This window comes from Nyctibius grandis, chromosome 5 (assembly GCF_013368605.1).
Source record: "Nyctibius grandis isolate bNycGra1 chromosome 5, bNycGra1.pri, whole genome shotgun sequence".
In the NCBI taxonomy this organism is placed as follows: Eukaryota; Metazoa; Chordata; class Aves; order Nyctibiiformes; family Nyctibiidae; genus Nyctibius; species Nyctibius grandis.
The window spans coordinates 89,465,240-89,489,418 of record NC_090662.1 but is presented as its reverse complement, the minus strand read 5'-3'; the positions used below and the strand labels follow the sequence as shown (position 1 = coordinate 89,489,418).

Here is a 24,179-nt window from a genome sequence, read left to right as displayed (position 1 = left end):
ATGGAGTTGATTTTTTTTCCTGTTTTAAATAGCTATATTTTCCCATATTCAACTTTAATAATCAGTTATTACTTCTTCAAACAGGTATCAGCTATGGGGAAAAAATCAGAGACTAATGGTAAGTAATTCTAATAATACACCTGCATATTAAATAGAAACTTCGCCACATTTCCCTACAGGCACATCTGAGTGTTAAAATTCTACATCTGTTAAAATCGATGCAAAAAAAACCCACCCTTTTTGCCTTTACCTTTCAAAAGCTCTGTTGCAATATCATCAAAACATGAATGTTTGAGAAATAAGCCTAAATCATCTTTCTAGGAGGACTGAGGACTAGCAGTGCTCCAGCCGTGTTTGCAAGTCACTCACTTGTTTGAGTGACACGCGTAGCATTTTTGCTGTAGCTAGAAAACGTCATTAAACTGTGTGGGGTCTGAGGAATGGGATGGTCATTTGACTAATTACAGCAAATGCAAGGCAGCTGGGAAAGGCTCTTTTAAAGGCTGCAGCAGGAATGGATATGCCTTTCATGAGTAAAGAGAGGAAACCCAAAAAGCGAGTCTGTTGCAGCAGCATTATTTGAGCAGAAAAGGAAGATTTCAGTACTACTAAGAACGAGCCCTGCACCTGATTTTAAACACTGCCACTGGGTAATGGTGAAGCCTGATGAAAATTCAGTAGTGTTGATTTTTAAAAATAAACCCTCTGTCTGATTGTGAGTCTCATGTGCTCCTGCATACCCAGACTAGACTGGAGTTCAAACGCACTCAACAGCAGGACTACTTTTGCTGGAGCTGTGCATTGGTGTCTTCTCAAGGCAAGAAGAGTCCTACTACTGTTATTTTGAAACTACTGGTTTGGGAAACGCAACATAGTTGTATGGAAAGAAATCAGCAAAATTCCCCTCCTAGCTTTTGTGCACTTTAAAAATTTTTGTTTTAATCTAAAACACTCCAAATAAAATTAATTAAATGAAATATGTGCCTAAGGACCAGTGGGGAAGAATGGAAATTCATTGATCAATTTAATAGCTTTAAGATGTCTTGCAACATCCCTTGACTCTTCACTAGGAATGAAATGATTAAATATAGAGAAACTTTTGGGGTTTTACACATTAATACATGCACACATTTTTCTTCACATTCGTATGTGAACCCAGAGCTATGGTATGCCTGTGAACTTTTCTTACCAGTTTAGAGCCAGGCAAAACGGAATTGTCTTCCTCCTCCTCTTATCCTTTTTCAAACTGAGCTGTTAGGAGAGGGGTTTTCAGGCTCGCTCAGCGTTAGCGCTGCTCTGCTCCCACAGAAGACGTGTGCGGTCGTACATCATTGCCTACAGGAACAGACCCCGCTGAGTGGTTTGGACACTGCCAAGCCTCTCCTCTAAGGCTGAGTGAGATGAGGGCTTCAGCAGAGGGGTTGCAGGAGGAGGCTCTCAGGAGCCAGCTTTCAGTCTTGCTGTGGACTTGGAGTGTGTGCATCGAGCACTGCAGCACAGCCTGCCTTAGCATGGCAGCCACACACATGTGCGCTGGGTGCAGCACCCACCGTATTTCTGGGTGGGAAGCTCCTGAGCTCTCCCTGAGCTGCTTCCTGGGGCTGTTGGAGGCAAGAAAGGTGAAATCCTGCTTGTCCTCTTGGGAGACCACCTCTGAGCAATCCCAGTACATGAGCACAGCAGCATCCAGCTTGTGTCCTGCCTTCTTACATGCTGTGTGTTAATCTAGAGCCATGCCTTTTCTATTTTAGAGATACGTTTGGGTTATTTCAAGCCGTCTTTAATCTTTCTCTCTCTCAGCAGGTTTGAGACAATTTGAGAAAGAACCGTAGAAGGCCACTAAAGATGATGGACCAATCAGTCGGGGGGAAAAAAAAAAAAGGAAAAAGTGCTAAATTGTTCTTTTTATATTTATGTTTATTTACCAAAATGTCTTTTTGCATTATCCCAGTTAAAGCCATGTATATTAGCACTGTATTTAATAATCAGTCTAGACATTCATCATAATAGTACTGCCTTTGCACAAGAGCCTTTATTCCTAAAGAAACCCATGCTGTGAAATATATAGACTCTCCTACTGATAGTCATAACTATGTATCTGAACAGTGATTTCAGCTGGCATAAGAGGTCAACCCAAAATGCATGTAAAGTGAAGTTGCTTAAGAAAGGTGTGCAGTAAACCTATAAAAACAATGGTTACTTTTGTAATACAGAAGTCTTTCTTTCTGCACTTTAGAGTAAGGCATGGAAGAAATATCTTTAGTTGACAATGTAATATTTTTCTGTAAGTTGCCCATGTCATGAGAAATACTGCATCAATAACATGTTTTAATTTTTTGTTTTATACTTTTTTTAAGTATCAATTTTTCCATTCTAGTTTAAGTTAATACCTAAATTCGGATGATTACGTTAGCTGACAGCGGTACTGATATTTCTTTTTGTTGTTAGTGACTAGTAATTGAATGCAATTTAGAATATATACACACATAGCTTTACAAAGTTTAGCCTAAAGGCACTACTAATGGTAGAATGCTTTAAGATGTGCTAGAGTATTATATTTAGTAATAAATATACATAATTAGCCAATATCACAGCTTAAAAAAATAAAGACAAAATCACACACTTTTCTATAGTAAGATTTCATAATTACCATTAGAGGTATGGTGAGATAAGTATTAAAAAATTTTAAATGTCAGTTGCCCAGTAATGGGTAATTAAAAAGAAAGTATAGTTTTTAAAAGAGGAAAAGGTAAGGGTATAGAGGGTCAAAAATAGGTCACTTGTATAAAACGTTGTAGTTTAATTTATATAAAACTACCATAATTAAAAAGAAAAAAAAACTAAGCACAGTTGGAGCTTGTTTCAAATGACTGTACACTAAATCTTGCCATCCATCAGTGCTGTACACGAAGTCCACCTAAAATGAAGTAAACCTCTATCTTTTTAGCGCTTCTTTTTAACTCTCTCTCCCAAATACCTTATTTACAGATTTTTTCATTTGTATATAGTAAACACATGGCTATAAGACGTCAGCTTGGTTTGAATTTACATGCCATACAGTTTAGCATTTACATCCTACAGTGTACGGGTGGCATAAACTGAGCAACTGAAGTAGCCCCTGAGCACGTTGTTAACAGCTTTGTTGTGCATTGCAACTACCAGGATCTCCCTTTTCACCACTTCCATCTCTTACAGCATCTGACTTCTTCCTAAAGAAGAATAATGTTATATTTCAACCCAAAGATGAGCTCCCCTGCTTGGCTGAAACATCTTGTTTACATATAGAGGTGCACGTAGCTATGTGTAGGGGGTGAAACTGTGCCTGACATTGTCTGAGTTGTCATGTTTTTTGTTTGGGAGTTTTGTAAACACTCCTCTAAGTCTTTCAAATACATCCAATAGCTGCAATAAAAATGATGTGTTCAAACAATGTATTCTGAAACTGCATCCACAATAAATGGAATATTTCCATCAGCAGCCCCCTGTTTGTTAATGAGAACAAATGAGCCAGTTGTTGTAAATGGGACAGGAATCGTGCTAAGGCCGTGTAAAATAAGGTGTCATTGCAAAAAACCTTGGAGGATGTCTCTCCTGATGTACTATCCTACACCAGAGAGCCAAGTAGTAAAATCAGCACCTTTAACCTATGTATTCTTAAGGAAAAAAAAAAAAATCTTAATTGTCATGCCTATTAATACAAGACAGGAGCTGTGCATCACCCAGAAGTCAGCATGCTCAATGAAGTAGGTTCTGACCTAGAGGCACAGCCGGCTGCTTTCCTGCTTTGAAAAATGTTTTCTGTTTGAGAGCCGTCGTATTTCTTCTGTCTGCCTCAGTGGGCTGTTCTTCCAGGCTTGGATGATCATGGGGACCAGGCCCAGGGAGCTGCTGGCTTTCCCTTTGTCCTTCTATCCCCTTCATTTTTTTCTCTAACGGCAGCACAGCATGTAATGCCCTGCTCTAACCAGGTCAGTCATCTGAAAGAGGCCCCCCAGGCTGCTGCCAGCTCCACGGGAATCACTGGGAAGGCTGCAGCAAGCACAGCTTTCTGAACTACTGGGGGTGAAATAATCAGATGCTTCCTAATTTAACCTGAAAAGAGCTTGTGCGCTTGCAAGTGTGCCTGTTCTCCTGCCTTGTACTGACCAAATACATTGCTACATTTCTCTGAAATCTTTGCTGAAGATGATGCTTTTCCTTGTTAATTTAGGTAAGTTTCTTTTTCTCCTGACTATTGCCTTTTATGAGAGCATGGAAGTGTGCTGGGCACAATCGGTTTTACTTTTAGGAAATACTGTGAAGTGGTGTGGTCATGGTTTGTTCCCACCAGCTGGCACTACCTCCTGGCAGAACTCGCCAAAGACAAATCCCAGTGGCTAAGTCAGCAGCACTACAAGTTTTTTTGGTGTTTTGATACCATTATGAGGTGATGATTTTTCAGATGATACCAGATTGTCACCTTAGCTTCTGATCATGCTTTCCTGCAGCTCACTCAGCATCCTAGCCAGACTTTCTCTTGTCAGTATGCAGAATGCCACAAAACAGCCTTTTTTCAAGCCTGCCTTTGCTTTGGCCTAGCATTACCCATCTGAAAATACTTTAAAGCAATTGTGAGTCTACCTCAGGGTTTGCTTTGGTGTTTTTACAGTAAAGCTTTTCTATGTTTTCCTTAGATAAAGCCAACCCTTGTCTAGATATATTGTTCTGAATGCTGCCAGCAGAAGAGCAAAAATCTAATTTTGTGTTTGAGTCCTCCAGAGCAAGTCAGTCTGATTTTGTGCATAGCCCTTATGCTTGGCTGGGTGTATTTTGACATGTGCTATCACTGCGTATGATGCTGCCTTCACCTTTTCACCTCTTATGATACAAGAGTTCAGTTTCTAGTTGTCTGGAGGGAGGGCTACATGGAGTAATAGGTACAACTTCATTCTTTAGGTTCTAGCTAGAGCACGATCCTGTTTGATGCATAAGCCATGAAGTAGTCTCTATGTATTGTCCTTGTACAGGTATTATAAATGCTCATTTCTATATGTATTAAAATTTAAAAAAAACAGACTTCAGAATTGTTTCATACAATTAGTTACAAAACATGCAAGCACTACACTGATTAAGTTTTGTTATTCAAACTTTATTCATATAAAATATTAAAGCACTAGAGATGCACACTATAAAAATCACAACTATGTAAAAAGCAAAGTAATTAAAGACAGCATTCCTTGACAGCAACTCATGAGCCAGTATGACTGACTGCACTGGAAATAACGTAAAAAATCTTGTAAGTAACCAAAGTTTTTTGTTAAACATGTCTTTAATTAAGGAAGACAAGGAAAAAAGGAAGTGAAGAGACATTGTCTTTTTACTACTAATAAAAAACAGATTTCTGTTAACCGTCATAACAAAAGACCCATCCCTATTGATGGATTTTTATACCAGCTAGTGGTCTCCTAAAAAAGGAGGACAAGTAACTGCTCTTAATGATTGTCAAGTACAGAAGAACTCATCAAGACTAAGCTACAGCGTACGTCTTCTAATCTGGAAGGAGTTGGATGGAGGTCTCCCAGAAGCCACTGGTATTAATATTCTGCTTTGAATGGGTAGTCCTTGTGATTGACAGCTCTGAGAAGAGAAAGAACCGGTTATTTAAGTATTGTAGAAAGTATCTTCAGCAGCATTTCCCTACTGCAGTCTCCCTCCCCCACTGCCAATGTACTCAAGTTTTGCAGCTGTCATTAATTTGAACACAGGCTTGTGAACAAGCACATGCAACACTCAGATGTTGAAGGGAATGCCCAGAATGAACCTCTCTCTTGACGCCAGTTCAGGACATGTCTCATTACCCTGGGGTCCAGGGTTTAAGATATGAGCTCTCCCTGGTTTTGGTCATATATGTTTTCAAGATATGGAGGATAAAAATAGAGATAGAGATAGGCCTAGTGGATAATAAGGATAATAAGGAACATACTGGAGCACTGGAACGGCCCTCCAGTTCCTGTTAAAGCTGAGGATGGCATCCATCTCCTTTTTAGACAGTTCAAAGTCAAACACCTAGCAGGGTTAAAAAAAGAAAAAAAAAAAAGCTCTTTTTACTTAGGTTCATGAGTAGTTAGCTGCTAAATGTGCTTAAGATTTATGACTTGAGATAGGAACACTACCACACTAAGCGTAGTTAAGAAATCCTCTTATTTCTCAGCCAAATACCAACTTACCCTTGAAGTAATCAAGAGAGTCCTTTTCTCTCTGAGGAGCTGTTCATAGCAATGTCTTATAGTTCTGGGTGGTTGAATGCAAACACCACTGCAGTTTGTGTTGTAATGCACAGACAGAAAACTTAAGGTGCTAAGGATGGATTACTGGATGTGTCACAAATACTGGAACTAGTAATAAATATTTCTGCTGCAACAGAGGACTACTGGGTACCAAGTGCAAATAGTTGTCTCACAGTTAATCAATCATCTAAGAATTTTTGCTGGTTGTTCATAGGAGAAATAAGTCCAAGGTGTAGCAGTATGTATTGAAAGTAACAGAGATATCACTTAAAATACCAGGCCTTATGAGCAACCATCCAGCTGAACCTCCCTGCCAAGGGGAACCACAGCTTCAAAGTGAGACACAAATGATAATGGGTCTGGTGTTTACGATTTGTTCCTTTACGCCCTAAGGGGCCCACTAAGCATCTCCCAGAGGGCAAGTCCAAAGCTGGGATTCTCCTTCCAGGGCAGCAGAGCTCAGACCACCCTGGTGTAAGCCATTTCTCTACTGGCAGGAACAAAACGCTTTTCTCCAGAAAACAAGTGCAGATGGTTAGGTAGTGCTGAGCCCCAATCTTTACATCTTTGTGCTCCCCTTCCAATGCCTTTTAGGTGCTGCTTGGAAACACGGAGGAGATACGGGTGTTGAGTGCCTATCCTGTGTGAAAAGGTAGCAGCAGTCCCAATGGAAACGTTACCTTGATGTTTTCCTCAACACGGTGTGGTTTGTCAGACTTGGGAATGACAATCACGTCTCTTTGGATAAGAAACCGGATCAAAACCTAGGAAATGGCAAGGAGGAGCATGAACACAGGGGCAGCAAGAAGTCTGTTCAAATGCATTTTGTGTTCTCTCTTACCTTTTTTTCTTTCCCCCCATCCATAAACCAATTTCTCTTTCTACAACTATGTTCACTCTTTGGAAGATTCTACCGGTTTGCATACAGGAGTATGAAGTGCCAGCATTTACTTGCAGTCTACTGACAAACTATACTTGTTTCTGGCCTATGTTGTTTCTACATCCTGGCTTCTCCAGGATTTGTTTTGTTTTCATTTAGGGTAGGAAGGAGGGAGAAAAATGATGATGCTTCTGGCTTGTGTTAGATGGGTGCTCAGACTAAATGAGCATAATGATGCTGCAGATTACTTTGGGCTCACAGGTATGTATCTCACCTAGGCTGAGCTTTTTGAAGTCCTTAAAAGGAAAAACATGTTTATAGATTTTAAAAGTTTCCCCCCTCTCAAAAGAGGACTGTTGCATACAATTTTTTGTCCTGCTCTACCTGTCTTAAAATATGACCATGGTTGATTGCCTGTGAACATGTGGATTTATTTGAAGCGTGGTTTCTGCACACCCTGCGCAGTAACTTGTGTGACTAGCAACTAATAGAGAAAAAATTTCATCTTGAATGATCAAGCAGCTTTCAATGATTCTTTGTGAACAGGACCAGAGAGAAATCAAATCATTCTGCAAATTACAGAGCTTCTCTGAAGAATAACTTGGCTATCTTAGCTGGAAAAAGGAATAACAATTTGGCTTGATGATTTGTAAGCAAACCTCAGAGAAAAGGGTTTCTCGGGGAGCAAGCACTTCTCTCTGGGAGCAGAAGAAATCTGCCTGGGAAGGGGGAAACCTGAGGTAAGCACATACCACTGCTGATCAGCCCCCTGCCAAAGCTCAGCACTCAAGACTACTTAGAAAATACTTGATAATTCATATGAATGCTGGTAGGAACTGGGGCAGCATGAAGAGTCAAGTGCAGTTCAACCCCATTATACTGTACCTTTAGAGAAGGCAGCATCTGCTAAGACTGGCTATCAGCTTGTAAAAATGTCTGAGGAGGAGGAATAGTTTACCCTGACAACCCGGCTTACCTGGGCAGGGGTTTTATGATGTCTAACTGCAATCTCTTTAATCTTGGGATCATCCAGCAGCGTAGGGTCCCCTGGCTTGGCCCTATCAAAAAAACCCAAAAGCTAGGATATGGATTGTAGAAAGGTATTAGCTTCCCTGCAGGAAGCCTGACATTTTGCGTGAAATAATCTGCAACAAAGCACCAGCGCTTTTCTCATTATACCTGCATTACTTACATCATTTGCCTCAAAGATTCAAGTTGCAAATTCATTGTTTTCTATACAGAAAGGCTGCAATGCTTTCTTACCATGGGCGGTTAGGAGAGCCGAGGGGGCTGTACGCAGTCACAGCAATCCCTTTGGATTGACAGTACTTGATCAACTTTTCCTGGGTTAGGTATGGATGGCATTCGATCTGCAAGCACAGAAACATGGTGGTTGACACAGAGGCAGACTGCACTGAGCTCCAGAGCATAATTAACATTTTAGTTCCTCTTGGGTCACAGAAAATATGAAGGAAAGTCCCCCAATATCACGATTAAAATCTATCTTATAAAAAGTTACTCATGTCACAGCAATATCTAGAGGCCTGGCACAGAGAACAGGGCTTCCTCATGCTACATATTACACACAGATAGTGAGAAATAGATGAGTGAAAGTGGTATCTGTATCAGGAATTGGGGAAATCCATCTTCCTGGACTACTGTAGAGCAGGACTGCATCTTCAGAGGGGCAGCTCAGAATATCTGAAGTTTAATTTCAGCTTTGAGTCACCCAACTTCTTCTCAAGTAGCCTCCTGACTCCTGAAGAACCCTGGGGAGATAAGCCTTCCTTAGGTTAGCTCAGATCATGTTGTGACCAGCCATTCAGGCAAGACGTCCTTTAACTGGAAACAACAGGCACCTACACAGGGATGCTGCTCAACTTGCCACAAGCCATAGTATGACCACAGTGCTGTGTCTACACTGCATAACATGGCACCATGCACATACCCAGCCATTTCTAAATGCTGCAGCTTTGCTACCAGGTATGGTGACATGAAATCCATGCTCAGTTTATTTAGACCTGAGATAGACTAGGCAACTACTGTAACAACAGTGTGTGGCACAGGAACATCCATTGAGAAGCAAACTGGAGTCAAAGCTTGAAATTCTTTAAAGTGTCGAAGTTGGTGCAGCTTTTAACATGGGGGTAGTTGGGTCCATCCCCACCAGGACTTTATAACCCTCGATACAATCTTTCCAAGTCCTGTGTCCCCCTTGTGCTAAGCCTGGCCAGTGCACATGCTAGTGCATAGGCAGCACCGTGCCTTCACAGGACCTAGTGTGGGGGCTTCCCTGGATCTTCCCAAGCCAGCAGAGAGAGGAATTCAGCACCCTGATCCGAGTGCAAAGAAGTCGCATATGGAAGAAAGTCAGAAGGTCCTGATGCCCCTGCTGTGCTGTGATTTCATTCATGAGGTACGTGGTGAGAATTTGTTATATATTGTATAATTCAACCCTCCTTTTTATAATGAAGTTTAGTTAAATGGTTTATTTTATGTTGAAAAATAAATAAGTCCAGTGAATGAGTTAGAGCATTTCTGTGTATTCCCATGCCTGTGCAGTAGTTTGCAGTGGGGATTTTGCTAGTTATCCCAGAGCTGGCAGAAATGGGCCTGTGGCAACTTGGGCTGTGATGCTGGGAGTGTGGAAGAGGAAGTGTAGCAGAAAGTCTCAAGGTCTTATATAAGGTAATGGATATTTTCACTTTTTTCCAATGTCTAAAAATGAAATATTCTCATCTCTTTCATATTACTGTGATATGAATAATCTATACTGTTTTGTATGGTATTTCTCTCAAATCTCCCTTGCATTACATGCGCAAAAGTCTACAAAAACGTTTTCTGTTGAGATCCCTGTCAGCTACAAAACATCAACACTGACACCATACCAAAGCCTTGCATATTGCAAGCAGTACTGACTTGAAGGGACTTTCAGACAACCAGAGATATACCTAGTGCTTTGCAAGATCTTTCCATGGCACAAAAACTATTTGAAGGTCATGGCAGAAGTCAGTTTTAGAGCTGAAGTGTAGCAAGAATATCTTTAGGAATATTCCAGGGTTAGTTGACATCAATGGAAATAATAACCTTACCTGGTTATTTACTGGCTTGTATTTTAGTCCTGGCTTGTTCAAGATTCTTTCAATCTGCTCATGGTTAAAGTTGGAGATACCAATGGCTTTTACCAGACCACAGTCCACCAGCTCTTCCATGGCCTAATGAGTAAGGACAACCAGCGTGTATTTATGAGGTGGTATTACTGTCAACTACACTATTTTATTTCCTTAGCTAGTGACAAACCAACAAACAACCCACACTAGATTAAGTAATAGTATCTCAAATGAAAAAAAAAAAAAATCTTTGCACCTTGTATTATCTATATGCTTTATGTCCCATTGCAGATGGGAAAGCAATATAAGAAGAATGGCTTGGCCAACCCTTTTGTAATGGGAAGCAAAATCTTTTGCTTTGGCTTCCTTGGGAATCATTTTACCAGAGCTAAAAAAGCAAAGGAGACCCCTCCACCTCCTCCTATGCCAGCACACTACCTGAGTTGGCAGAACACAGCAGGGAGGATGTTAGTTTAAACTCAGTTACCTCAAAATACTTTCTTGCAACTGTAATCTGCTATTGTAGAGAAAACTATTAATTCCCAGAGTTGTAGCATCACAGAGGGGCAGGTGGCAGGAGCAGACCCTGAATCCTCTCAGTCCACAAGGAAAGGAGGATTGAAGGACAGCCTGAGATGCTGACTCCCAACACTGAAAAGTGTGAGAACTCCCTATCTGTATGAAACGCCCAGTAAATTAACAGCCACACCTGAATTAATCTATGCTGCAGTTCTACCATTGTGCATATTCAAATATTATTTTAGTCACAGCACCTACAGTGCTGATAGAGTCCTACTCTTTAGTCTTATTAAAAACATCTCCCTCTTGCTCCTGAAAACAAGGGGTAGCAGCAGCTCTGCTCATTCTAGTCATGAAATACAATTTTGTATGACTATCCTCCGTACCCAAACCTATCCCTTCATTTCATTGTGCACGCAGATCTCTGTTCCGTCTTTAGTGCTGACGCCTGCTCGAAAGGGCAAACATTAACTTACCTCCCACGTGTCCAGAAAATCGGTATCACTGGGGATACTCATACCCTTGTCATCCACAGGATGGAGTTCTTCACCAGCCTGTTATTTCAAGGTAGATAATACACAGACTTCTTTAAAGAGTTTGATTTCCTACTGTTTACTAGCACTTCTGACTGGAATTATAGGCAACAAATTCCTAGGTTATTTAAACATCACTAAAAATTCCACATGTTCATCAGTATTCTTTTGGATGAGGACCATATTTCTATAAATCAATCCCTGCATACAAAGAGTGGGGCTTATGTAGCTTAGGCAGGTCTCGAGAGATGGGAACAGACATGTCCCTACCTTTATTCTAGAGATTTTATATATTTTAGACAAATGTAGACTGGGGGAAAAAAGAAGCATGTTCTTTTTGCGCTGTGCTTCATTTTTCATGCTGGTTACTCCAGATCAAGCCAACATATCCAAAACCTGAGATGTTCACACTGTTCCAGCCCAGCAGAAGGCCACGATCCCAAATTGCACCATCGCGTGTTGGTTACAGTTTCCCTGAAGACCCAGGGGGCTCATTAGCAGTGGTCATACCTAGGACTATCTCTCTCCAATAGGCGTGGAAAGCCAGACCCGCACACTAAAACATACCACAACCTAGTTAGTGACTGAATGCTTGCTACCACCAGGTTCAGGGAAGAGCCAAATGAACCATAGCATATTCCAACTGCATAAAGAAGATGGTCACAGCATAGACGAGAGAATACCCCATGTTTCTAGCCAGGTAAGGAGAAGAGGTATGTAGAGCAGGACTACCTTGAATCCCATAGGGAAGTGGACCAGGTAGAGGTCAAGGTAGTCCAGCTGCAGTGCAGCGAGGCTCTTCTTGCATGCTACCTTAACCAGGGACTTCTCGTGAAACGTGTTCCACAACTGTGGGAAGAAACAAAGCCCAACTGTGACTCTACAGCTTCCACAGTCCAAAACAGGGGACAGAAGCTTCTCCCTGGATGATCTGGGAGAACAGCTCCCTTCCCACCTCCCCAGTGCACACTGAATGGATGTCAATCCAATGAATGCCAATATTTTAATAGTAAGATAGGACAAACTTACCACAAATAAGGGAGTCAGTAGTAAAGGTGGACAGTCAGTATTCCTACTTATGAAAATAGATTTTCAGAACTAAATGTAACACTCTGCCAGGCGTACCTGACACAGCAAAGCTATTAGTGTCAGAATTTGTTTTTTTCAGCCCAAATTTTGACTCTTGAGCAGCTCATAGCTACCCTCCTTCTATCCCTTTCAACTGGCCACAGTGAGAACTGTTGTCAATTTTGCTTCATATTCAAAATGAAAATTCAAGTAGTTTAAATAGAAAAACTTGCAAGTATTAGTCAAGTTAAAACCTGTTCTTTAACAAAAAGGAAGAGTGTGGAAAAGCTTAGTCATGCTCAATGTTTTCTGGTTTTGTTGGTGAAAACCTCAAGTCATAAGTCTTTTAGTTGAAGTTCTCACTTTTTGGTAAAGGGCACTGCTGAGTCAAGTAGATGAGATGAAGAAATTGAGTAAATACATGGAAAATACTTCAGACTGAAGTCCCACACTTTAATTTCTATTCCCTTTCAGGCTTACATTTTGTACATGACACCATTTTCAAATGTCTTGCAAACTGGTAAGTAGCATAGCACCTCTGAATTCAGACATCTGTCTTGTCTTTTTTTTTTCCCTGATCTTTCTAGGGTGCGGGCAAATGAACCTTCAGTATAATTAAGTGACTTAATAGACGCAAGGAAATTATTAGATCAGCAACAGCCATGCTATCTTTCCAAAGCTGTCAATGGTTCCTTAGGTAAAGCTCAGTCCAAATTGCAAATAAAGGATGGAATTTATAGCACACAACAACCACGAAATGAATATTGTAGAAGGGAGTAAGTCCTTAGGTTACTTTAGAGGTGGAACAATAGTTTCTCTTTGAGAAAAACTAAATGCCCCAATAATCTTTCATCCTTGTACCTTAGTCACAATGAAGAGATCTTCCCGTTTCACAGCCCCCTCCTTGATCTTCTGCTGGATTGCATTCCCTATTTCATTTTCATTCTGGTAGAAATAGGCACAGTCGAAGAGGCGGTAGCCTGCGTCAATAGCAAACTTCACCACCTCTTCCACCTTTCCTGGAGGAGCCTGAAAGCAAACACAACCAAACCATGACCTCTTCCATAGCCTTCTGCCAGCGCTCGCTGCTGCGATAGCTCTGCAAAGCCTCCCTTTCCAGCTGCTGCTGGAGTTTCCTTGTCACCTGCATTTAAACAGAGTTTCAACTGCCCAGGCAAACAGCATTTGTGTAGGGAAAGGCAACAGAGCAGAAAGGAGTTGGTTTCTGCGAGATATTTGGACTCCGCCGTTTCCAGCAGCGCAACGCCCGGCATCATTTCCCCTTATTTGCTCTCAGCGTTGCCTAAGCAGCTTTGCCAGTTCACCTTCCCCAAACCCTTCCCCACGAAGGGAGTTTCGCGGCGCAGGGCTCCCGCCAGCCAGCGACCCCCTCCCAGGGCTGCAGGCGCCGGGCCAGGCAGCCTTTCGCAATCCGCTTTTCGTTCTCTTGTTGGTTTCCTCTTTTGCTTCCCCTCCTCTTTATTTTGCCTCCCTCCACCTCCCTCAGGCCCTATTTCGGTTTTTGGGTTTTTTCTGCCTGTTTTTCTTTGCTCTTTGCTCCCCGAGCCCTCTTTTCCCCGCGCCCCCCCGCCCCCGCCGCCTGGCAGCCCTCCCGGTTACACAAGCGGCCGCGATCGCGGCGGGGGCTGCGGGCGGCGGCACCGGCCCCGCGCACGGACGTGGCTTCCGTGGTAGCACCGCGGGAGCCCCTTTTTGGGTCGCAGTTCTTCTTCCCCCCGCCCCCCTTTTCATCTCGGCAGCGCCCGCCGGACCAGCCGCCTCCTGCCCGCCGCGCCCCGCTACCTGCCAAGTGCCCAGCCCCACGACAGGCATCTTCATCTTGTTGCTCAGCTCTACGCAGGGGCTCGCCATGGTGCCCACAGGTCTCTGTCTGTGCGTGCCCACGGCGGCCCGAAGGCGCTTTAAGGCGCTGGGCCGCCCCGCCTCGGCCCCCGCCCGCCGGGGCCGTGTCCCCCCCCCGCCTCCACCTCCCTCCCCGCCCCCGCCGGCGTTTGCGTTTCCTCAGATGTGACACCAGACGCCCGTGATTTTGAGATTTTGAAGCCTGGTGCTGAGAGGATTTCTTTGTTCGTTCGTTTTTGCATTGCACAGGCTAAAAGCAAACGCCTTAGTGATGGACGTGGCACTGTGCAGGTGTTCTTCTGCACTGGAGAAGCCTGACGGGTGCCAGGAGAACTGCTGCGTGAGGCAATGGGCGTCCGGGCCGCTGAATGGTTTTCTCAGTTACTCTCAAGTGGTGACAAATGGACTGAAATGTCCATCTTTTACCCTAGAAAAAATTAGGCTCACCTGCTGTTTGCAGAAGAATTCATTAAAAGCGAGTGTGGTCTTACCTTTGCACAGATTCTGTGTTCCCTGCCTTTGCAGAGGGGTGGGCTCCCGTCGTGCTTCCTGCAGGAGCGATGCCTCAGTCCGCGTGAAGGCATCGGTTCCCTGTGCTCAATTACCAGGTCAGCCAGCATCGGTAGGGTGTTGGAGGCTGCAAAAGGGATTTGTGACCACAGCTTGTCTACAGGTACTGCTTTAGTCCGAATAAACCCTCTGCTTTTTATGTAGGATCAAAAGGCACTCAGAGGGCTGACATTTAAAAGCTGCAGGGAACTTTGTATGAACAGAGAGTCTCAGAAATCAAGAGCCAGGGGCCTGGAAGGGCTGGGCCACTTAGCTGACAGCTGTCTTGAGGAAGAAGTGCTTCATGTTAGCAAGCTGGTGTAATTTCAACACCCTACCTTAGGCATCTCACACATCACAGAGCCTAGGCTTTGTGTTTATCAGAGTAGGGATTCTCTGCTTCTTGAATCTTCTTTTTTTTTTGCTTATATTGCTCTAAACTCCTTCTTGCTCATCGATGACCCCTGACTACCAGTTTACGTGTTGTGCAAGTTCCACTGATGTCTTGTGATTTGTACAGTGTGAGTGAGGGAGAATCAAATATTTTATGCTTGGATTGATAACATTTGCCTATCAAAATATAGAGTCAACTGTGAATTATTGTGCCACTAGTGCATTCTAACCACGATGTTTGATGTAATTTATTAAAATTTTTGTGCATTTGCATTATTTAAGCTACTTTTACAGGACGGTACTTTCAGCTGATTGGCAGATTCATGTTCTGGGTTTATATTTGAACAAAATCTCTTCTTAGTCTCCTTGGCCTGGTTTCTAAACCGTTGGCTTAACCAAACTTTATTGTCACCTTGCTGCTGCCTTGGATGTCATCACACTTTGCAGAACGAAAAGGATACCAAACTGCTATGAAGCAGAGAGAGAGAGAGAAGAAAAATGTAGGCAGAGAAACAAAATTTTCAAACTGACATGACAGCTCCATTATGCTCAAACTAGAGCAGTGAGAGGAGGTCTCTTCCATTGAAAACAAAGATGGAAAAACCCACCAAAATAACCCCCCAAAAAAGAAAAACAGCAAAGCTACTGTAAGAGATGTGAGGAATTTGACAGAAAAGAGAGAGCAAGATCTGCAGAAAAAAGACAAAAAAATCTGTAGAGGTTTTATAAAATCAATAATGGTACACTGATTTTAAGGCCAGAAAGGACCATGCTGCTCTTCTGCACTGACCTCTGATTACGCTGACAAACTTTTACACCAAGCCTATGACACATACCTATTGCTTGATTTTATTATTAAAGATGCTTGGCTGCTACAGCAATAGGAGCTGACTAAAATCATGTAAAGAACAGACTAGAAAATGTTGTGATTGAGCTACAACTTACCTTTAATTACATCAAACCTTGGTCTGAAAGGTATAAGAATGAACCATAATCAGTCCTTTTTTTTTTTTTTTTTTTTTTAACCAGCTATCTAGACAGTCTTCAACATTTTTCCTCCCTCTAAACCTTTCTTCTAAGACCTGAGGTTTCCAAATTGACACTTTTTAAATAATTTACTTCTGTAAAACTGGTGGGAGAAGGTAAGTGATGACTGGTTTTGATCAATTCAAAAGTATTTATAACTTGGATGCTTCACCTTACATTCAAGCCAACCCTCTCTGTGCAAATGTGCTCCAACCCTTTATACACTTAGCCAGTCTGACATTTTTGACCAGTTGAAGCAGATGATGTCCAGATTTGCCTTAATTGTTATCTGTCAGACTAAACTGTGCTTTCTCTTTGATCAAATTTTTAGCTATATGATGTATGTATTTTCCTCTGACAATGTGACTGACTGGAATTACACTGTAGCAAATCACAAACCTTCAGCTTGTGTGAGTATCATCTCTTTTCAAGGACCCCTTTTTGTGTTCTAAGCCACCTTGGAGGCTGACCTCTGCATTACGTGCTCACCTCAGCACAGTATGAGGGGTTTCGCTTTTCTGCTGGGGCCCAGTATTCATATATTGGGCTGACTGACTTCTAAGGGCTCTGTCCACCAATTCTCTGTCACTCGCCCGACCACAGCAATAGCCAGCTCTCCTCAGAAAAGCTGGACTTAAAAGGGAAGCCATGGAAATCCCCACTCTTTGCTAAAGAATCACATTCCCGAGAGAATCAAAGACACTTTGCAGTGGAGGGAGGGACTTAAAATTGCTGAATAATGTGACTACTAAACAACCAAAGGAGGAGAAACAAGGAATTAAGAACTGCCTGGATCCCAAAACAAAAAGGATCCACCAGATGGATGTGCTTGCAACAAACTTGTGTTCATTGAGAGGGGCTGAGTGGGTGAAGCTGCCATCAACTTCTCGTGGCCGTGAAACTTTCACCCCATCGGACACCCACAGTCAGCAGGACAAAGTTCAATTTGCTGCTCTCCTTACCTGATACATTTCATCATACCTGTTTGTACACTTTCTCCTTCAGATAAGTCTGTGCCCACAAATATGGTTACTATAAGATATGAGTACATGACTCATTCTCTCTCTGCCTTCTGCTTGTTTAACACTGGGCCCAGTTGTGTTCCAGCCAAGAGTGGCTTCATTGGTACTAATACAATGAGTGTGGGGAGGAGGACCCATGGACATGGGTGTCAGGTCTCCTGCTGCTGCTCCCCAGCCACGATTCCTGCGTGGGAGGTGCAATAGGTGCTGAGGACTTTCTCTTGCTTGTTGGGGGCTTCCTGTGAGCAGCTTCAGGGGGCAAACTGGTAGGTGTCTGGGGGCATCCAGAAGATATCTAGAGAGCAGGCAGTGCAGTGACATTGTGTCTGGAGAGAAGCAAGGTATGGCCAGCAGCTGGCCAGACCTTAACGATTTTGGAGTGAACTTCCTGAGGTCAGGGAGGAGTAGGGAGAGATTTTGGCAGCTCAGCCACACCATGGGCTGGTGGGAGAGATCTGCTGGAAGGACACAGTTACGTGTACAGGCTTTCCTGTTTAGGCATTTCTGTTCAGTTTTACCTGATTGCTTTATCTGCATGGAGAAAGATAACTATCATCATTTACAGCCTTATGAAATGTGACTTTTATGGTAGTTTAAAAGCCTTCCTTTTTTTTTTTTTTTCTGGACGCAGCATGAGTGATGACCAAGGCCCCTCCACCTCAATGTTTTAGCTGAGTCATGGTGGTTTTACTTCCTGGCAGCTCCCTGCAGCACCCTGTCATGCAGTTTCATGAATCAGAGTGTGCAGATGCAGGAGATGACTTGTTCGTAACTTTGTTAAGCATGGCCATGGTTTTCAAGGCATTGCTATCATCTCACTCAGTGTTTACTAGTGTCTGATTTTAAGCTGTCCTTCATTTAGAGTGACTCTTCCAGAGAGTAATGGTGCTCCTTCATGGTCAGCTTTTGCTACAATATTGAAATGCAAGAAGCAAATCTCTTATGTGGCTAGTCTAATGTTACTGGGAACGGTTTTGTTCAGATGAAAGTACTTACTTAGAAAGCCCCACCATGAGGCAGCCTTGCTGTTAGTGTTCCTTGGGGAAGCAATGTGCATTATTTTCCTGAACTAACGCTAAGGAGCCTGTCACAAATGTCTCCTCCTGCAGAGCTGACAAGTGAGTAGCCACACACAATAAGGGAAGGGGATAGGAAATGTGTTCAGGATGTGGATTTGGGGGTTTTTTTTTGAAGAAAGATTTGGAGATGCAGTTGTGTCAGAGAGAAATGTAAAAGGTGGTACAACACTCTCCTTTGCAATGCATTGGTTGCAACAATAATGAAATTACAAATATGAAATAATGAACATTAGGGAAGGTAAGTATTGCCATTTATATATTAATAAAACCTGTTTTTCTTCTGTGAGTCTAAAAGCCTACTGGGCATCTTTGCAGAATTAAGTATGGGTGAAGATTGAGACATATCCACAGAATCACAGAAGGATGAGGTTGGAAGGGACCTCTTGAAGTCATCTTGTCCAACTCTCCTGCTCAAGCAGGGCCACCTAGAGCGGGTTGCCCAGAACCATGTCCAGAGGGCTTTTGAATATCTCCAAGGAGGGAGACACTGCAACCTCTGGGCAATCTGTGCCAGTACTCAGTCACCCTGACAGTACAAAAGTGTTTCCTAATATTCAGAGGGACCTTCCTCTGTTTCAGTTTGTGCCAATTGTCTCTCCTCCTGTCACTAAGCACCACTGAAAAGAGCCTGGCTCTGTCCTCTTTTCACCTTCCCTGCAAGTATTTATTTACATTGACAAGATCCCCCCTGAACCTTCTCTTTTGCAGGCTAAAGTCTCAGCTCTCTCAACCTCTCCTAATGAGAGAGATGCTTGAGTCCCTAAACGCTCACCTCTATCTGCCTCTGTGCTTTGGCTGAGTCATGTCACCGTCACACCCTGGGCAGCCTGGCAGACCTCCCAGGACACCCGGCCCCGCTCACTCACCGGCTGCATCATGTGGATGCAAGCAGGGACTTACCCGCAGGAACAGCAAACATGGCAGCGATGTTCAAAGCATGGCTGTCACTCCACGAGGTGCTCATCAGCAACTGGTTTTGAGCTTGTTCTCCTGAAGAATGGCTGCAGTAGCCCTCACAGTTGGCGTTTCAGCTCTGAATTTGGCAGGCGTGTGCTTTGTGCTCATTTGGAAATAATGAGTACATTTTGCTAAACTGAGAAGCAGCAGCATGTTGCAAATCGCTTCTCCTGCAGCGAGCGTTGGGAGGAGCAGCCATGGACCTTGAGAGCATGTTTCCATCTGCTGTTCTCCGGCCATGCTACTTGCATAGGAGCTGTAACAGTGCTGAGCCCTTCCCTGTGCTTGTTGGGGGCTTCCTTTGAGCAGTTTTGTGATGCAAACTGTGAAGTGCTTCAAGGTGTCTGGAAGATATCTAGAAAGCAATAAATAGTGAGCAGTTCTTTCTATCCTCTCCCCATGTAAAATACATCTCTTTCTGATGTGTGTTCAGACAGACCTGGAGGAGGTCAGCCTTTGACCATGGTGGAGATGGTAATGCAGTTCTCTGCATGGTTTAGGATATATCTATCTGTTTCATTGCTTTCAGAAGAGCCTGAGCTGTGTGGAGGCAGGTGGAGCTGGTCTGTTGCTGATAGTGGTCTGGTGGCTGCTCAGCTGGGGCAGGATAAAGGGGCTGCAGGGTTGTGTTGGTCACCATTGCTGGGAATGTTGCATCAAGACAAGTCTCTGGGGAGAAGCAGGGTCTGGCCAGCAGCTGGCCAGGTCTTGGGCATGTTGGAAAGTGCTTCCTAGGGATGAAGGTGTAAAGTCTAACGTAACTCAGAAAGCTACTGAGCTGGCAGGGAGTGGCACAAACTTGTTTATAAAGCCATTACACTTCGGTTCTACCTAATTGCCTTATCTCTATAGAAGATGACTAATATTATTGTAAATACTCTAATAAAACCTGTTTTTATAGAAGTCCAAAACCCTTCCAGGCTTTTTTTCAATGTTCAGTACGGGTGAAGACCAAGCCGTGTCCACCTCTGTGCTTTAGCTGAGTCACGGTCCCATCATGCCCTGGGCAGCCTGGCAGCCCTCCTGGGGCACCCAGCCCCACGCATCCCCGGACTGCAGCGTGTGGGTGCAGGCATGGTATACGTGGCAGTGATGTTCAAAGTGTGGCTGCCACCTCACTGAGGGTTCACCAGCAACTGATTTGTAGGTGGCCTTCCTGTAGGATGAGGGGGGCAATCAGTGAAGCCAAATTATTACTCTTTTGTGTTATATTCTGAAACTCCCAGTCTTCAGTGTGTTTTTGGATTGTTGTATATTCTCAGCCTTTCTTTAAAAACAAACGTAAACAAATGCCAATAACTTACTGCAGGAAATGTCTACTCTGAGACAGGACTACTTCTGTTGGTCTTATTTGCACTATGTCACATTTATGGATCTGGCAATGTCAATATGAAGTGGTACATCAGCGGCGATGAAAGTTGGGTATGTGAGACAGACATATCTAAAATGTTTTGATTGATACTCACCTCCTTGAGCCCAATGGACAGTACATGAATTTAGCAGCATGTCATGGATTTTTTTCAGTACTTACCAAAATCATCTGCCTGCAGCACCTGCCTTTGGGGTGGTTGCAGGACACCAATTTTACCAACACTGAAGTGAAACTTTCACCATAACCCTTAAGACCAGGGTTAGAAATTCATTGGACCTGAACCACCAGAGCTCCTCTGAATCCCAAGACAAGTATGTTGTGTTTCTCCAGAAGCAGGTACTTTAGCTGTGTACAGAAAAGCCTTGAGTTAGATCCTGTGAAGGCTTTCTTCAGTTCAACTATTGTGCAGTATGATTGCTGTGTATTCCTTGCTTTTAGGGCCCATCCTCTCTTCCTTTCCTCCTTTAAATTTTGGAGCTCTTCCATTGCCGCTCACTTTAGAAAAGAGCTGAGACAGCATCTTTGAACCAAACACCTTGACAGCTCTGATTGCCTAAGCTAAGCAGTATGAAGGGAACGTTGGTGGCTGGTCATGGAGGAGGGCATAGGAAACTTGTGGGCTGTGAGGAAATGTACTGGTGTGGAAGGGATCCAGCTCTTCACACCCTGAAGCATAGGTAGAGATTGTCAGATACCTGTCAGCTCAACCTCATGCAGTTATTTCTGAATACGAACAAGCACATATACCTGGGTGCATACAACAAATTACCTGAGAAGATATTTACATTTAGTAACTAGAAATAATTTATTTTTAAGTGGCTTAGATGATGGTTCATTGGGGTCATTGCTGCTAGAAGAGAATTGGCAGTCTTTTATTTAAAGGCCTTATTAAAATAGATGCACTTAATGTCAAGAAAGGGGTGTACTTAGAAATAACGAGTTAACCACATTTATGTAAGCAGAGTTGCTTGCTTTTATTACACAGTTACACTCTTAATTTAAATTTTTGTTTTCTTGTTCATCTATAGACTCTTTTTTACATCAGACTTTTCCAGAGTCTTAAGTGTGGTTGGTGTTTATTGGTAAAGAGGAAAGGTCCTGTGACTCTCTGCGGATCAGCTTCCAACTGTGATTTTACAACCTCGTTTGGCAAGAGAAGAACAACTATGTGCTGGAGTCAATTCATGATAGGTATTATGACAATCTTATTTTCTTTTATTCAAGAAATCAAATTATTAACAAAGCTGGACTGTTCTAACAATCCCGTTACACAGAATCCATCTTTTAAATAGGTTTAGGAAGAACAACCAACTTCACCATGTTTTAAGTAAAGAGAGAAAAATAGATTTTTTTTTTCCTAAGGAAATTATTTTACTTGGTCACTTTGAGTGGCTTTATGCTTTCTATGTTAGAAGTATAAGAAAGCTTGAAAAACTCTCTGGTGTTATGAAGGAATGAAGATCACAGGCCCTACCTTTCCCTAGATCATTGGCAGGAGAATCTGCCATTCTTCCTTCAATTTTGGCATAATTTATTCTTGATCTTAAAGCAAGAGATCTTAAAGATCTCTTGATCTTATTCTTTAGCTGGAGATATGTTCAGACCTTCCTAATGTATTTATGTGGCCCTTTGTCCTGGTTTCATTGGGATTTTGTTTCAGTTTGTGGCCAGCCATGGTGATCAAGGCCTTCAGCAGTTAAATCCAGGGCAGCTGACCCAGGCTGGCCCACAGGTGTATTCTATATCATTAACATCAAGTTCACTATAAAAGAGAGGGCTTGCTGGGAAGAGGTGGGCTTCTTTTTGCTCTTCTCTCATCCTTTCTCTCTTCCTCATTTCAAATGATTATGATTCCTGGAGCAACTTGCCAGTGCTCTGTAGATAAGTATAATTTTGTATTGTTATTGTTTTCTTTATTTTATTAAATCTGTTTAACTTCAAACCCATGAGTCTCCCTCATTTTCCCAATTCCCTTCCTTGTTTGGGGAAGGGACATTGGGTGAGCGAAAAACTATTGTTTAGCCCCAGGTGCAGGCTAAATGAAGACATCCCTATAGCATATTAGGATTAACTGGATGTCAACTGTGAACTTTTAAAAATAAAGTATTATACTTCTAGATCTATTTGTTGTGAAAATTAAATTTCAATGTTTACACCTAGTCTATATTTTCTTCTAAGTTTTCTCTATCTGAAAGGCATAAATAATGAAATCTTCCTTAGCCTGATGTCCTGGTTTGGCCTAAACCAGGCCAATTTTCCTTTCAGTGATTTTTACTCTCAGCTAAGTCTCTTCTAAGTAACTGCACTTTCTGAAACTAACTGCATGTTTGCAGACAGTGTCTGCTTCCAGGACTGATAACGCTCGAAGTTTGTAGTTATTGCTGAGGCACTGGTAGGGAAGTTATGCAGAAAGGCTCTTGCTGTACTTATTCCTAGAGAAACCAAGGTCACTGCTGAATTCCTCACTGCTTACGAGTGAAGAGCCGAAGGGGGGTCGCACCTGCAGGGAGGAGCGGACAGGGCAGGTGACCCAAAATTGACCAACAAAGGTATTCCATCCCATACACGTCATTCTTGGTATAAAGCGGGGCGATCACGAGGGTCTTGCTCTTTTTCTGCTATGGCCGGTGTCCGAAGAGGACTCTGTCCGTTTTCCTGCTGCCCCAGATCCCGATCCGTGCATCCCTGAATCCAGCTCTTGACCGTCACTAGGCCCAGCCTGGGCCTTCTCGGAGCCTGCCCTGCAGTGCCAGGGGTGACGTGGCTGACTTCAGGTGAGCTCGATCTTGGTTTTGTATATATTTGTATATATTTGATTATTCCTATTATTATTATAGTCTTTTTCATTATTATAGTTTATTAAAACTATTTTAACTTTCCAGCCTGGAAGTCTCTCTCCCTTTTCCCTTTCCCTTTCCCTTCGGGGAAGGTTTAACAGAGAGCGTCTGCCACAGGTTTAATAGCCAGCCCAGCTTTAAACCGTGACACCTGATAATCTATAAAAGCCTGATAACAGTGCTTTAAGAGAATTACTTTATTGCTGATCTTCAGTAAATTGGGAAGAAGGTGGAAGCGTAACAAGTGGGGAAACCAGGGGAAGGCTTAGGAATGGCTTCTGTGTAGGAGGTGCAGGGTATGAGATTAGACATGCGAAATAAGAGATGCAGAGAGAAAGGCAGGGAAAGCAGGGTGGTCATAGTCTTAAATGTAAACATGTTCTTCATCTGAGTCCCCCTGAAAGCAAAAAATAGTTTAAAAAATAAATAACAAAAAGTGTAGTTGCTCTTAAAGCTCATAATATTTTATCGTAGATCTTCTGCTGACATTGTTTTCTTATTGACGTCAATGGAGTTTTCAAAATCAATTGAAAACAGCAGTCTGTTAAAATCACACATTGAAGTAATCAGGAGAAGTGGTATACAGTCTTTCCCTGGAATACATTTAATACTACTCCAAGATGTCTTTTCGTCACAAGTTTTTATCATCAATCACTGACTTTGTTTATATTTGCTGCAGTGTAACATGTAATACGGCAGATGTAT

The 24,179-nt window shown here is 42.8% G+C and overlaps 2 protein-coding genes across 9 annotated transcripts in view; one reads left to right on the top strand and one right to left on the bottom strand.

Annotated features, from left to right (window-relative positions):
• The window catches only part of CALD1 (caldesmon 1), a 202,147-nt gene extending 198,673 nt beyond the window's left edge, over positions 1 to 3,474 (top strand). For 6 of the 8 annotated variants that reach the window (XM_068400509.1, XM_068400504.1, XM_068400510.1 and 3 more), the window contains 2 exons: positions 85 to 118; positions 1,801 to 3,474. In XM_068400509.1, the coding sequence (XP_068256610.1) occupies positions 85 to 118; positions 1,801 to 1,832 (66 nt within the window). In that variant the 3' untranslated portion in view covers positions 1,833 to 3,474. The remainder of the gene's footprint in view (positions 1 to 84; positions 119 to 1,800) is intronic. The other 2 variants (XM_068400507.1, XM_068400511.1) reach the window with 1 other exon arrangement.
• A 1,633-nt stretch (positions 3,475 to 5,107) lies between these two features.
• LOC137663410 (aldo-keto reductase family 1 member B10-like) lies at positions 5,108 to 14,305 on the bottom strand. The gene is made up of 10 exons (XM_068400615.1): positions 14,180 to 14,305; positions 13,238 to 13,405; positions 12,041 to 12,157; positions 11,252 to 11,329; positions 10,239 to 10,361; positions 8,410 to 8,516; positions 8,123 to 8,204; positions 6,947 to 7,030; positions 5,963 to 6,045; positions 5,108 to 5,616 (listed from the first exon to the last, which is right to left on the bottom strand). The coding sequence occupies exons 1-10, from the start codon at positions 14,246 to 14,248 to the stop codon at positions 5,574 to 5,576; spliced, it is 954 nt and encodes a 317-aa protein (XP_068256716.1). The 5' UTR covers positions 14,249 to 14,305; the 3' UTR covers positions 5,108 to 5,573.
• Between the last annotated feature and the right edge of the window lie 9,874 nt (positions 14,306 to 24,179).

Excerpts from the sequence above, each read along its gene's own strand:
- LOC137663410 (XM_068400615.1), bottom strand. The coding sequence starts at position 14,248 with ATGGCGAGCCCCTGCGTAGAGCTGAGCAACAAGATGAAGATGCCTGTC. Across the intron at positions 13,406-14,179 it reads TGGGGCTGGGCACTTGGCAG|GCTCCTCCAGGAAAGGTGGA; the intron begins GTAGCGGGGCGC and ends GTTTGCTTTCAG. Across the intron at positions 12,158-13,237 it reads ATCTCTTCATTGTGACTAAG|TTGTGGAACACGTTTCACGA; the intron begins GTACAAGGATGA and ends TTCTTCCCACAG.